The 15,665-nt window shown below is 23.4% G+C and overlaps 4 protein-coding genes across 5 annotated transcripts; all 4 read left to right on the top strand.

The window, feature by feature from the left end:
• The first annotated feature begins 319 nt into the window (after window positions 1-319).
• Window positions 320-3,124, top strand: LOC148938213 (uncharacterized). Of its 2 annotated transcripts, XM_089072404.1 has the most exons (3): window positions 1,016-1,095; window positions 1,980-2,112; window positions 2,187-3,124. In XM_089072404.1, the coding sequence occupies exons 1-3, from the start codon at window positions 1,031-1,033 to the stop codon at window positions 2,235-2,237; spliced, it is 249 nt and encodes an 82-aa protein (XP_088928530.1). In that variant the 5' UTR covers window positions 1,016-1,030; the 3' UTR covers window positions 2,238-3,124. The 2 variants fall into 2 exon arrangements, 1 of the variants encoding a protein (XP_088928530.1); XR_016138280.1 differs by lacking the exons at window positions 1,016-1,095; window positions 2,187-3,124 and adding an exon at window positions 320-374 and having other exon boundaries at window positions 1,980-2,048.
• A 3-nt stretch (window positions 3,125-3,127) lies between these two features.
• LOC105425251 (uncharacterized) lies at window positions 3,128-7,217 on the top strand. Its single transcript, XM_089074823.1, has 9 exons — window positions 3,128-3,764; window positions 4,054-4,173; window positions 4,298-4,415; window positions 5,000-5,162; window positions 5,338-5,454; window positions 5,667-5,757; window positions 6,259-6,404; window positions 6,628-6,760; window positions 6,823-7,217. Exons 1-9 carry the CDS (start codon window positions 3,621-3,623, stop codon window positions 6,871-6,873), a joined length of 1,083 nt encoding a protein of 360 aa, XP_088930949.1. The 5' UTR covers window positions 3,128-3,620; the 3' UTR covers window positions 6,874-7,217.
• A 1,021-nt stretch (window positions 7,218-8,238) lies between these two features.
• Window positions 8,239-14,295, top strand: LOC105425151 (uncharacterized). Its single transcript, XM_089072391.1, has 7 exons — window positions 8,239-8,379; window positions 8,680-8,799; window positions 8,969-9,086; window positions 13,150-13,411; window positions 13,569-13,685; window positions 13,748-13,838; window positions 14,146-14,295. Exons 1-7 carry the CDS (start codon window positions 8,239-8,241, stop codon window positions 14,293-14,295), a joined length of 999 nt encoding a protein of 332 aa, XP_088928517.1.
• On the top strand, window positions 9,153-11,932 carry LOC105425153 (uncharacterized). The gene is made up of 6 exons (XM_089072396.1): window positions 9,153-9,722; window positions 9,880-9,996; window positions 10,065-10,155; window positions 10,658-10,800; window positions 10,945-11,077; window positions 11,161-11,932. The coding sequence occupies exons 1-6, from the start codon at window positions 9,406-9,408 to the stop codon at window positions 11,209-11,211; spliced, it is 852 nt and encodes a 283-aa protein (XP_088928522.1). The 5' UTR covers window positions 9,153-9,405; the 3' UTR covers window positions 11,212-11,932.
• Window positions 14,296-15,665: the final 1,370 nt, after the last annotated feature.

The following is a 15,665-nucleotide window of genomic DNA, read 5'->3' on the forward strand; positions in this document are numbered from 1 at the left end:
TTAGACTATAAAAAAAAAATTACTTCTTAAGAATATATTTGGTCATAAAAAGATTATGATTACATTATTTAACATGTTGCTGTATAATTACAATATACATATTTATAGCTATCGCATTGAGAATGCAATGAATGTAAAAATTCTGCAAAATATTACCATGGAAGGTAGTATTTTTATGTACGACAGCATAATTTGTGCTGTAAATATTCATCGGCAAGCTCTAAAGTTTGTATTTATGCTGATGATATGTGTGTCCTATGTGTAATAATATTATTTTTTTAAGATTGTCCAAAAATTTGCAATCCGCTGTTCAAGTAATGATATTTTGTTTGGTAGTGTGTGGAGTTACTAGTTTGAGTCTCAACTTATATCAAGTAAGTTCTTATTTCATATAAAAAGAATATATATATATATATATATATATTCGAGCCGCTTTGATGATGTTCTCGTTTATCAATTATGTTTAATAAAAAAAAATGACAAATACTGTTTGGAATTGTAAAAATTCAATAAATTTAAATATAATACATTATAAATAGCGTAAAATATTATAAATTTATATTATAAATAATATAAAAATAACAGACGCAACATTTAAGATAATTATAGATAAACATCATAAAAAACAAAAGTAACGCAACATTCACTTAAATTATAAAACATAGTGATGTAAATTTATAGTTTAATTGCATTATAATATTTCTTAATTTTTGTTGAATTTAATGGATAGTATTGTGAATTCTTAAAACAGCTTATTATATTTCCAAAACGAAAATAGAATACATTTCTATTAATATTCGCGCAATCAATGTTTTATTGCAACTTTATCATTTTTTTATAAATTATTTGTAATTGTAATTTTGAAAATAAAGACAGCTTATCGTATTACATACAGGTATAACTAAATTGTGTAAGAAACTGATAATTTGCATAAAATTTATTTTTTGCAATTTTTCAGATTGCATCGTTTAAAAATGATGTTCAAGAATTGTTATTGTCGTCTCTATTTGTGTTTGTTATTGTCTTATATATGTTTATAGCCAATTATATAGGACAAAAGGCATTGGAACATAATAATCACATATTTGCTACTGCGTAAGAAACATTCATTAAAGAGTGATTTACACAGCACTGCTTTTATTCGTTTCTTCATTTGTCAGCGAATTTGTGAAAACTTCTTTTAGACATTTGTTTTTTTTTCGTTAGCATCTAAAATTTTGAAATCATGCATCTAATAGTCGCAAGATTTGAGATGTTCGTCAAACGAATGAGTGACTTGTAGCAGCGTGTCAAAACGATAGTGAATGAATCAGCGAGAGACCAGCAAATAGTTCAGCATATTACACAAGATAATTAACTGATAACATTGATAATATTTCTTTTTTTTTTCAATTTCTCGTACGTTATTCGCGCTATTTTGTAGTATGCACGATTGGATCTTTCAATACTAATTCCTTGAAAAGATTAGCTGAATATCCGGAATTAGTCTTCTATCTATCCATTTCCATTTTTCTTTTTCTTTTCTATTTTATTTGTGAGAAAATCGTGAATTTCAGCTTGAAGAGCTTGTGCACAAAGCACAATAATGATTTATAATGTATCATTCCGTGATGTCATGATACTTGATGACTTAAGACTTATGACCATTCTCATTATAATCTTTCCAAAACATTGAATGACTCGTACATTGTGTTTATGAACAATGTGTAGTTAGTTTAACATTATTAATTTCGTCAGCCCAAAATTCGTTCTGAAAGAGCAAGAATTTAGAATAAAAGAATCTAGCGACAATCAGAAGTAACACCATGTAATCCATCCTTAAGATAAAACCTATAAATGTTTGTTATTCAGGATTATAATATAAAAAAATTAACGTTTATGAAAAATAAATTAATATATAAATATTGAAACTAATTGAGAATTCTTATTTCAAATTAGCGTTTCGGTATTTATTTTATATAATACATAAACTTTTATAGGTACAACGTTCAATGGTATAAAGCCCCGTTACATGTACAGAAGATGATATTATTTCTATTACAAAAAGGAGTTAAAGAACATACTTTAAATCTCGGTGGACTTTTACATGGATCCATGGAATGTTTTGCTACGGTGATCTAAAATATCTCAATAATATTTTATTATAAATGGGTAAATACACAAATAAAAAATATTTTTAATTGCAGTTACTAAAGACTTCGGTATCATACTTTACTGTCATACATTCAATGCAATAAATAAGCATGAATATAATAATAATGTTATAAGGATATATTTATCAAAGAACTGACATTCCTACTTACAAGATAGAAAGCTTTATGTATGTTGAATTATATCTTCTTGTAAAAAAGACGTAAATAAAAATAATTTAAATCAAAGTATTAAGTACATAAAATTTTTATAAATTGTAAACATAAGATATTTTAAGTAGGGAAAGAAGAATAGAATGTTAATGTTTGTCGATCTTTTCTGATTTTTAAAGTGATAATTAACAATCAATTTTTTTCTATTTAGCTAAAGTCTTGCTAAAGTCTTATCATCTGCAGAAACAGAAAAGTTTATAAATAAATTGGAATTTAAATTTTTTGAAAATGTGCCAACTTCATCATCTTGTGGATGAAATGATTTTAAGTAGCGGATAAGATGATAAAGATTAAAATTTATTTTTTTTATAAATAAAAATAATTAATTTTTTATAAATTTTTACATTACTATGTTATTATAATAATTAAATAACATGAAACAAATACTAAATATTTATCAACAAAAAATATTATTTAAAATTGTATAACTTAAAATAATATAAAATTAAAAGCAAAATAAAAATAATTATTTATGATTATGTAATTTTTGATATGATGCTTGCTATCTGACTCCTTGGTCATTATTTTATCCGATATGAAAAAATGTTATAATAAAAAAAATGAAAAATAATAATATGTGTTTTTAAATATACAATACGATAATGTTATAGTAAAAATATAATTAATATTTAAATATTTAATACAATTATAATTTATAAATAAAAAATAAATAAGAAATGTAGATAGGCTAATAAAAAATAATATTAGAGATAATCAGATAACTTACCCATCACTATTTAACAACTACTTGTTATATAAACAAGACATTAATTCTTCATTCAGAATTTATGTAATGTTGTATTATATGAATCTAACATATTTTTATATTATACAATTTAATAGACAGAATCAGCATAAAAATATTAAACATAAAAGTTCTTCTTATCAAATACCAAATGTGTCTTGTAAGTACATTTACTAAAATGAAGTTTCAGCGCTGAAAAGAATGCAATACGCCTGCGTGACTTTTCTGTAGATAATTTAATGGGAAAAGTACACCTGTTAAATTACTTTAAAAAACTGACTGTGCAATATTCACATTTAATTGAAAAATTTGTTAAATTAAGCACATTTCACAACAAACTTTTACATAAACAATGCAAATAGATCATATTTTTATATTAAATTGGAAAATTTGCGTCAAATTTTATGCTAAAAGAAAGAACACATGAAATATTTACTAAACTAATAAACAATGAAGGGAATAGTTCATACTCGTCGATGTCTTTGCAGTAATATATCATATATCATTGAGAAATGATCTATTTGCAAGCTCACTATTATAGTCTCAACAAAATTCTATTGCTTGCTGTTGGTTTATGGCCCTACCAACAATCCAAAGTCACTCAATTTCAATGTATTTTTATTTTTTCTACTCTGTCAGCCTGTATTGCGTTTCAGGTAAACAAAATATGTTAACGTATATTTTTCATATTAAAATAATTAATTTCAAATTGAATTGTGTAATCTAATATTCATATAAAAAAATATCACATTTATTATATTTATATTTATATTATTATTATCTTATTTATATTATATATAGATATATATAATTTGAAATATAATTTAAAATTAATTATTTCAATATAAAGATAAAATATATATATATATATATATATATATATATATATGCTAATATGTACACATATTATACTATATAAAATTAAACTGAACTAATTACTTGCAGTTGACACCATTAATAAGCTCGAAATTTACTTCTGATCTCCTCGCTAAGATTTTGTCTTCCGTATCTTTCTTTACAACATTCATGATAAAATATATTGCTTTCCATCTTAATATTAATACAGTAAGTTCTCAATTTACGGGACATCCGTATAATAAGATAAACTCTCTTGTTAAATAAATTTTTGTAGCAAAAAGTGTTTTCTAATATATACAAAGACAGTAATAGCAGGTTGATGGAATAACAGGTCAAGGATTCGTTGAAGCAGCTTCAGCACATACACAATGAAATAAAAGATGAAAACGAAATTGCCATAGTAACAAAATATAAGTGCATTGCCAATCGTTATACGGTTTCACTTACAAGTAAGATAATATATATATATTAATTTTTAATAAAATTATATTTTTAATTTAATATAATTAAACTATTAAATAAAGGAAATCAGTTTCTTTAATAATATATATATGTATATATATATATATATATATATATATATATATATATACATATTAACACTTCCATTTACATATACATGATATATTACATAAATGTATTTTATATATATATATATATATATATATATATATATGTATATCTATTTATAAGATATGTATATTTACAATAAATTTTGTGTACAATGTATTTATAAAATTGTATTTATAAAATAAATGAGAAATTATTATTAATTAATTAATAAAATTTATTTTTAATTTGAAATATTACACTTTAAAATATAAATGCAGAGGATATATGTAAACTAGTTATACATAATGTTTGTTATAATGTTGTACTAGGAAGTAAAATAACAATATTTCTCTAACACTTTTTAGTAGTCGTAATTTGCGGAACAATAATTATTATTATAATTCAGTTTTTATCGATTATGGTTAATGTTGATATATCTACAAACGTATCTTCAACGTATCTACAAACGTATCATCTCGTTTATTAATAATGACAGAATATTTTATTGATCAAGAAAAATATTTATATTTGATTCTGTTGCACGTTTGTATGGCACTATGCATCGGAACAGTTGCAATGTTAGCAATAGGTACATTGCTTATTACATATCTTCAGCATACTTGTGGAATGTTTAGAATTGCTAGGTATGGATATTAATATAGCAATAATTATAAGAATTTAAATAATGTAATTTTAATAATTATAATTTGTCATCCTTAAATAATATACTATATTTAAAAAAGTTTGTGTTAAAATATATGTTTTTAGCTAACAGATTTAATAAACTACTGTTTATATTCATTGCACGAATTTTTACAGCTACCGTATCAAGCAAGCAATAAAAATCGATATTCTACAAAATGTTAACCAAAAAAATAAAATTTTGATAACCAGAGATATAATTTGTGCTATAAATATTCATCGACAAGCTATAAAGTTTGTATTTACATTGATAATATACATGTTACATAAAGTATACATAAAGTTATATAAAGTATACATAAAGTTACATAAAGTATACATAAAGTTACATAAAGTATACATATAATTATATAAAATATACATATACATACATACATGGTGTGTGTGTGTGTGCGCGCGCGCGCGCGTGTGTGTAATCCTATTCTAATATTTTCTTTTTTTTAAAGCTTATCCAAACATTTGCTGTCCATATTTGAGATAATGTTTTTTTGTCTAATAGTGGTTGGCGTAACTTGCTTGAGCTTGAATTTGTTTCAAGTAAATTTTCTATATTATATAATAATATAATATAATAATATAAAAAATTGTTTAAAAAATGGCGTATGTTAATAATATTTGTTCATGAATCGACAATACCTGCGTTATAAGTTACAAACAATAAGAAAATATTAAAAGTGACATGTGTGATTAATGCAAAACTTTAAATAACTGAAAATATTAATAGTGATGTAGAAATATAACATTAACATTTGCAATTTTTCAAATGTAATAAACAGTATTATAAAGTCATGTAATCTTAAAACAATTATCGTATTTTTCTGTGAAGACAGAATATATTCTAATTGATAGTTATGTTTAGTTACTGGCTTATAATTATAATTCTCTGTTATTGTATAAAGTATTTCTGATTCTAATTTTATAAAATTATAATTTTATAATTTTATAAAAATAAAAGAAAATTTTACTGTATCATCCGTAACTTAAAATTTAGACTGTATGTATGCAAGATTGATAATTCATATAAAATTTTCTTTTCAGCTTTTTCAGATTGCATCATCCGTAAATAACATCGGAGAATTATTTCCACCGTTATTATATTCATCTGTTTCTATATTGTATATGTTTCTAGCCAACTATATGGGACAAGATATAATAAATCACAATGATGATGTATATGTTACTGCGTAAGAAACAATTTTCTAAGATAGAATATATCAATATTTGGCTTTTAGACTTATTACTTTGAACATAGAAATTAATTCTATTTATTCTATTTATTCTATTGTAGAATAAACAGCAATGAATTATTAGTATATATGTATAAATATTGAAATGAACTGATAAAAAAGTTTCGATCTCGAATTAGTATTTGATTATCTATTTTCATATATGTATATAATTTCATAGGTATAATGCTCAGTGGTACAAAGCCCCATTAAATATACAAAAAATGATACTATTTCTCTTACAAAGAAGAGCCAAAGAACATACTTTGGATGTCGGTGGACTATTTCATGCGTCCATAGAATGCTTTGCTACGGTAATGTAATATAAAATATTATTGTAAATATATATCATGAGAAGAGATATTTTTAATTGCAGTTAGTAAAGACCTCGGTATCTTACTTCACCGTCATTTATTCTACGCGATAATGGAAGAAATATAAATAGAATATGATAAGAATATAATTACGAAAGAATGGATATATTTCTACCTGCAAAATAAATAGTTATATAGGTTACGTTTGGAAACACCATCCGAGTGACTTCGTGTATCGTTTTATCCTTGTTGTTTCTTCGAATATTAAACAAAGATAAGACGATACACGGAGTCATTCGAATGGTGTTTCCGAACGTACTCATAGTATAGTAAATAAATAGTTATATAGTTGAAAGTTTAATATTATGCTGTTAAAAAAACGTTAATAATAAATTTTATTTAAATCGAAATAGTATTACATCATATTTTTGAAATGTATTAAAGTTGAGTATTTTATCGGAGATTAGATACTGATTTACTTAAAATATATAAAGTATCTAAAATATACACAATAACAAATATTTATCCATTTTAATTACCTTTCAAATATAACTTTTCTCGTTTTTTCTCATTATTTCCTATCAAATGTTTCTATTTAAATGTTTGATGTTATACTTAAATAATTTATTATTCATTAGTATACACACATACACAGACACACACACACACACACACACACCACACACACCACACACGCGCGCGCGCGCGCGCGCGCGCGCGCGCACACACACACACACACACACACACACACACACACACACACATGTTTAAAGAAATTTAAATTAGAATTAAATAGCACATTTTACAAGTATTATTCGGTAGCATTTTACAAGTACTATTCGGTAACATAATTGGATAATAAAAAAATATGTAAATAAATAAATAAATTGAATAATAAAAAGTATATAATATACCTGATAATAAATATTAAAAATTAAAGATAATTGGATAACTGACAGGTCAGTTTAACACTTGCAAAATTTAACACTTGCTAAAAATAAATACTTCCTTGATTCTTAAAGAGAAATCTCGCGTTGATTACAATCATTTGTAAATTATGAAACTTAGCAAGTAAAATTGATATTAAAAATTAAAACTAAAGAATATCGTTTTCAAAAATTAAGCATCTCGTGAGTGCATTTAGTAGAATGAAGTATTAGTACTATAAAATAAAAAATGCGCTTGCGCGGCTTTTCTGTAAATAATTCAATTGCATGAGAAAAATACATCTGTCAAATTACTTTTAGCAATCAAATGGTCGTGTAAATATTTGTAATTCTGAGAAATTTATTAAATTGAACGCATCTATTCGAGCAAACTTTTATACAAACGTGCAAATAAAGCATTTACATTAAATTAGAAAATTTGCATCAAAATTTATGCTAAAAGAAAAAAGATATAGAATCTTTAAGCTAAGAAAGAATGAAGGAAAAAAGAATTTTCGTCGATGCCTTTATAGTAATATAGTTTGTTGAGAAATGATCTGTCTACAAGTTCATTATAATCTAAACAGAATTCTATTGCTTGCTGTTGGTTTATGGCCCTATCAACAATCCAAATTCACTCAATTTCAATGTATTTTTATTTTTTCTACTCTGTCAGCTTGTATTGTGTTTCAGGTAAAACATGTTAACATATATTTTTTATATTAAAATAATTATTATAATAAAATAATAAATCTTCATATTAAAATAATTAATTTCAAATTGAATTGTGTAATCTGATATACATATAGAAAATATTACATTTATTATATTTATATTATTATTATCTTATTTATATTATATATAGACATATATAATTTAAATTATAATTTAAAATTATAATTTAAAATTAATTATTTTAACATGAAGATAAAATATATGATAATATGTACACATATTATACTATATAAAATTAAATGAATTAATTACTTGTAGTTGACACCATTAATAAGCTCGAAATTTACTTCTGATCTCCTCGTTAAAGTCCTGTCTTCCGTATCATTCTTTACAATGTTCATGATAAAATTTATTGCTTTTCATCTTAATATTGATGCAGTAAGTTCTCAGGACGTTCGTATATCAAGATCAATTTTCTTGTTAAATAAATTTTTGTTAAAAATATTTTTTAATATAATATAGAATATAATATAATATAATATATAATATAATATAATATAATATAATCTATACAAAGACAGTATAGATTATATTGATGGAATAATAGGTCAAGGATTTATTGAAGCAGCTTCAGTACATACATAATGAGATACAAGATGAAAATGAAATTGCTATAGTAACAAAATATAATTGTATTGCCAATCGTTATACAGTTACACTTACAAGTAAGTTAACATATATTCTTTTTTACATGAAATTATATTTTAAATTTAATATTAAAACTATTATATAAAAGAATCGTCTTTTGTAAATTATAATATTTTCATATATACGCACATAAATGATTTATTACATATATCTATTTATTCAAATATGTACAAAATCAAATGTACAAACGTATTTATGAATAAAATGAAGTTAAGAAATTGCTATCAACTTTTGACTTACTTGTCAGTAAAATATGATTCTTATTGGATTTTATGGTAACATCTACCATATGTATGAGACATGTATATAGTATATGTTACATAATTTTACAATATTATGTCCATTACATATTATACTCCAAACTTAAATAACAATTTCTTTTTAATGATTTTAGTATGTGCAATTTTGGCAATATGTGTTAGTATTATATTTCAATTTTTGGATATAGCTGATACTGGTTTATCTGTAAACATATCTCGATCATATCATTTACCAATTTTAATGGAATATTTTATTGATCAAGAAAAATATTTTTATTTAATTTTGTTACATATTAACGTAACACTATATATCGGAATAGTTGCATTGTTAGCAATAGGTTCAATATTTATTACGTATCTTCAGCATACTTGTGGAATGTTTAAAATTGCTAGGTATGAATATAAATGTAGCAATAATTATAAGAATTTAATTTGCAGTTATAATTTGTCATTCTCAAACAACGTATTATTAAAAAAAGTTTGTGTAATGTGTTTTTAGTTAACAGATCAATAAATTATTGTATATTTATTGCTGCATAAATATTTACAGCTATCGTATTAAGCATGCAATGAAGATTGACTTTTTACAAAATATTAATTTAAAGAATAAGATTTTGATAATTAAAGGCATAATTTGCGCCGTAATTATTCATCGGGAAGCTATGAAGTATGTATCTACTCTGATAATATGTCTGTGCTATGTATATTATAATATTGTAATATTCTTTTTTTAAGGCTATCCAAACAGTTGCTGTCCGTATTTGAGATAATGTTTTTCTGTTTAATAGTGGATGGCGTAACTTGCTTGAGCTTAAATTTATTTCAAGTAAATTTTCTTTTTTCGAATAGTATTTACATAATAATATATCAGAACTGTTCTGAAATTGCATATATTTATAATATTGCTCAGAATATTGTAAGAATCGGCAAAAGCAAAATGTCTGCGTTATAAGTTTATTTTCAATAATACTAATAATACTACGTTTTAAATATTTGTAAATGACAAAAACCGCACTTTAAATAACTAAATATCGATAATGTCGCAAATATATAGATATTTATGCTGATTTGTTTTTATTGAACTTAATGAACAATATTATAAATTCAATAATTATTATAATTTTGGAGCATGTTCTCTATATTAAAATAGCATGTATTTTTATTGACACATATCTTGTAAATGCTTCGTAACAATGTTCTATTTTTATATACGTTATGTTTAATCTTTCTTCCAAGAAAGGGAAAATTTACTATGTAAAATCCGTAACTTGAAATTTAAAATGTATATATGCAAGAAGTTAATAATTTTCACAAAATATTTTTCTTAGCTTTTCCAGATTGTATCGGAAAATAATATTAAGGAATTGTGTTATCCATTTTTTTATTCAATGGCTATCCTTTTATACATGTTTTTAGCCAATTATGTGGGGCAAAATGTAACAGATCACAATAGTCTCATATATATTGCTGCGTAAGAAATATTCATTTTAAGAGTTTTATTACATTAGAAATTAAATTGCTATAGAATAAGTCAGCATTTATACTGAAAATAATAAAGTAATAAAGTTTTTATTTTATAAATTATGATTAATTAATCAGACACATAATTTTGTAGATACAACATTCCGTGGTATAGAGCTCCTATGCAAATACAGAGAATAATACTATTTTTGTTGCAAAGAGATACCAAGGAATTTATTTTTACATTCGATGGAATATTTGATGCATCTATGGAATGTTTTGCTATGGTAAAATAATATTTTAGAATATTTTACAAATACTATATTTATATAAATGTGTATAATAAATAATAATAGTATTTTAATTACAGCTAGTGAAGGCTTCAGTATCTTATTTTACAGTCATATATTCTACGCATTGATCAAATGAATTTTAGTATAGTAAAGATATAGCAATAGAAAAACATCGATTTATTGCATGTTTAGAATATAGAAAGATTTTTTTCAAGTAGGTTTTTAATATATGTTCAGTTAGAGATTATGTTGTTCAGAAAGACATAATAAATTAAAATTATTTGAATTAAGATATTGGTCATGTTTATAATTGACATTCTATAATTGAAATTGAATCAAAATATAAAGTTAAAGTTCAAATAAAAAGATCTGTATAGATTTAATTATTTACGAGCTTTTAAGTACATATTCTCTACTGGTTCGTTATCGCAATGATCATTATTCTGAAATAATTTATGATATAACAAACCCAAATTTATTGAGTAAATATATTATAAATATATTGAAATTTATCGTTTTTAATGATGTAATCAATAATCTGTAAAACTACAAACACAAGTAGCATAAAAAGATAAGACTAATATATAAATAACATTGACAGAAACATTTTAACGAGAGAGTTGACACAATTTTTTTAATACTGATAAAAATATTAATTGTGTATATCGCTAATTTGAAATTTATATATTACATATTTATTTGATCAAATTATGTTTAATTATAAATATTTTATCAAATAGACTTGGCATTGAAAGAGTTACAGTTAGAAGATATTCCTCTGGAAGACCAAGTGTATCGTACAACTGCGCGTACTAGAATGAAGTATTGGCGCTAAAAAAGAAAAAAAAATGCGCGATATTTCTATAGATAACTCAATTTCATGAGAAAGACGCAGCTGTCGAATTACTTTCAGTGGCAAATCGATCGTAAATATTGGTAGCTTACTTAAGAAATTTGTTGAATTGAACATATTTCGATCTCATAATGGATCTGCAACTATGTTATAGTAAATTAAAGAATTGATATTGAAATTTATGTCAAAGGAAAGAAGATATAAAATATTTAATCAATCAATAATAAAAGAGAAATGCATGCACGTCGATATTTTCACAGTAATGTTTTGAAAGTCGCAAAGAAATGATCTGTATTGAGACCGAGGATTTCAATCTTAATAGAATTCTTTTGCTCATTGTCGGCTTATGGCCCTATCAACAATCAAAACTCACTCGTTTTCAGCTTATTTGTTTCCTCAGTATTTTGATAACCGCAATTTTCTTTCAAGTAAGGTAATAATATTATTACAAAATTTTAATACTGTGTTCGAAACATGCTGTAATATATTTATTATAAAATTATATATACTGATATTGATGATATGATTGATATGATTCATATCATGAGATATATGTATATATATGTATATATGTATATAAAGGAAAAATTAATATACATATACATTTATATACATATATATCTTTATATACATTCCTTTATATACATATATAACTTTTATCTATAAATGTATGAAAATGTGTGAAAATTTGTTATATGTATAAAAGATAAATGATTTATTATAAGCATTTTTCTAATCTTATTGTTTACAGTTTACAGCACTTTTAACTTCAAAACGTACTTCCGATCTTGTTCTTAAAATTGTTTGCAGTGTATTTTATTTTACAACCTTTATAATAAAATATATTTCGTTTGCTGTTAATACCGATAATGTAAGTTGATAGTTTATTATAATTTTTCTCCTTCAAATATTTTTAGAAAATATACTTTTATAAAATGTCATAAAAAGTAATGTAATGAATTGTTGAGTCGACAGATAAAAGATTTACTGGCGCAACTTCAGTATACATGCAGTGAATTGAAAGACGATTGTGAAAGCGCTATCATAAGAAAATATAGTCAGAATGCAAGACGGTATACAGTTGCACTTACAAGTAAGACAATATTTTTAATTCTTTGCATGTTATTCTATTTTTTATTTAATGCATATAATATAAGTAAATCAGAAATTTTTATACAACAGAATTTAAAAAACGTATTTTTTCTAATTTTAGTACTTGGTGTTTCTAGCGTGTTTATTCTTATTATCGTTCAATTTTGGGCGAATATTCTTAATGTTATTTTACCGAGGAATATATCTCGACCACGTCATATGCCAATTATGACAGAATACTTTATTGATCAAGAAAAATATTTTTATTTAATTGTACTGCATATACATGTATCAATTTGCATTGGCGCTATCGCAATAGTATCGACGGGAACAATGATGATTGCATATCTTGAGTATATCTGTGGATTGTTTAGAATTTCTAGGTATAAAATAAATTCAAAAAAAGGCTATACAAAAATTCTAATCATAATAAAATTACGTAGTCTGAAACAAATATGATGATAGAATTTATGTTGCAATAACAACAAATCAAATTAAAAGAGTAATAAAAAAATTAAACATTATTTATGTTATTAATAGCTATCGTATTGAACGTGCAATGGGAACTAATGTGTTACAAAATATTACTGTAAAAAACAAAACTTTGATATTCGAAGGGATAATATATGCTGTAGATATTCATCGGCAAGCTATGAGGTTAATATCTATGCAACAATTCTATGCATAAAATATATACTAATATTTATTTGTGTTTAAAGATTGTCTGAATTAATTCTTTCTAAATTTGAAGTAATGCTATTTGGTCTAATAACATTCGGAGTAATTTCTTTAAGTCTTAATCTCTTTCGAGTAAGTTGAATTTTATCTAAAAATCTCTGCAAGTATAGTTTTGGAATAAATATTTTTTAATTTTACACTAAATAATTTTATGCTAAAAGTGTATATATTATTAATATAATATAATATACATATTATTTAGAGTTCTGATTAAAAAATTTTGTGTATAATTTTTATATTTATATATATTAGTTTTAATACTTATTATTTTAAAAATTACAATTTGCTATTTATGAGATATAATAATGATTAAAATATGTGTGTGTGTATGTGTGCGCGCGCGCGTAGGTAAAATATAACTAAGAAATTGCTATTTTAGATATTTCAGATAGCATCGACTGAAAGAGATATAAAGGAAATTTTGATGCCACTTGTATTTGCAATTAGCATTATAGTATACATGTTTATAGCCAATTATGTCGGACAGAATGTAACGAATCACAATAATCGCATATATGTTACCGCGTAAGATATTTGTTTATAAATATAATTATAAACAAAAAATTATGTATTATGTAATCTGATATTAAAAGTAAAGATTAATATTTTATTCATTATAAACAATCCGTTAATGTTAAAATTATATTTTTAATTGTTTTAAATTATTTGTTCTAATTGGTTTTATATAATATTTTGTAGATATAATGTTCAATGGTACATAGCACCGCTAAATATACAAAGATTGATATTGTTTCTGTTGCAAAGAAGCGCCAAAGATTTTTCTTTGAATGTCGGTGGTATATTTTATGCGTCTATAGAATGTTTTGCCACTGTAAGAAATTAATATATATATATATATATATATATATATATATATATATATATGTTATGAATTATGTTTAAATGTTTATATGCTATGAATTATGTTTAAATGTTTATATGCTATGAATTATGTTTAAATTAATTTAATACAAATAGACATATTTAACAACATTATTCATTGTAGCTTTTGAAGACTTCAGTATCTTACTTTACCGTCATATATTCCACGCAACAATAAGGCAAAAAAACAAATCTAATAAAAATATAATATAAATATAATTAGTACAACCAAACAATAAATAATAAAATCAATTTATATTTAGCTATAATGGCACACTAAAGTTTTAAAATTATATAGATTAGCTAAAGCTGATATTTCAGAAGTTATTATTTTTAATTCGAAATATTTAAAAAAAGATATTGTCTATATCACAAAAGAATATTTTTTTTTCAAAATTAAAATTTAAAATATTAAAAATTTAAATAATAAAATAAAATTTATTAACTTATTATTAATTATAAATTTAGTTAATGTTATATTGTTTCTCAGTTTATTTTTCCATATTGGAGCTACATATACCACAAGATATATTGCTATACGGAACGTTACTCTCCAATAAATAATAATATATTAACAATAGTAACAAAGATCGATTCATGGCAAACAGGATCTTGACTGCTAAATTTTTATATGAAATAAATTCAATAATTATATCACCAATTACGTGCCATTTAATTTAGCAGACTTTCAACGCAGTTCTATAATAATATATTAGTTAACATTTTTAAAACTTTAAATTTTAATTTTTCAGTAATATATTACATATGTATATAATTATATATTATAAATAACATATAAAATAAAACTATCTTTTGAAAAGAGAATTATATCTAACACCAACTTGTAAAAAATCAGCGATACTTAAAGATAAAGGGATGAATAGTTTTGAAACTTGAAGTATTCTTAAGAATATCTAAATAAGAATAAAGCGTATCAAATTGAGGTTTTAAGAAGTATAGAAATATGCTTACGTGTCTCTCATGTAATTTCCATGTAAATCATTCTTTCAAGAATAT

This window comes from Pogonomyrmex barbatus, unplaced genomic scaffold (assembly GCF_055798465.1).
Source record: "Pogonomyrmex barbatus isolate J1 unplaced genomic scaffold, ASM5579846v1 scaffold1, whole genome shotgun sequence".
Taxonomy (NCBI): Eukaryota; Metazoa; Arthropoda; class Insecta; order Hymenoptera; family Formicidae; genus Pogonomyrmex; species Pogonomyrmex barbatus.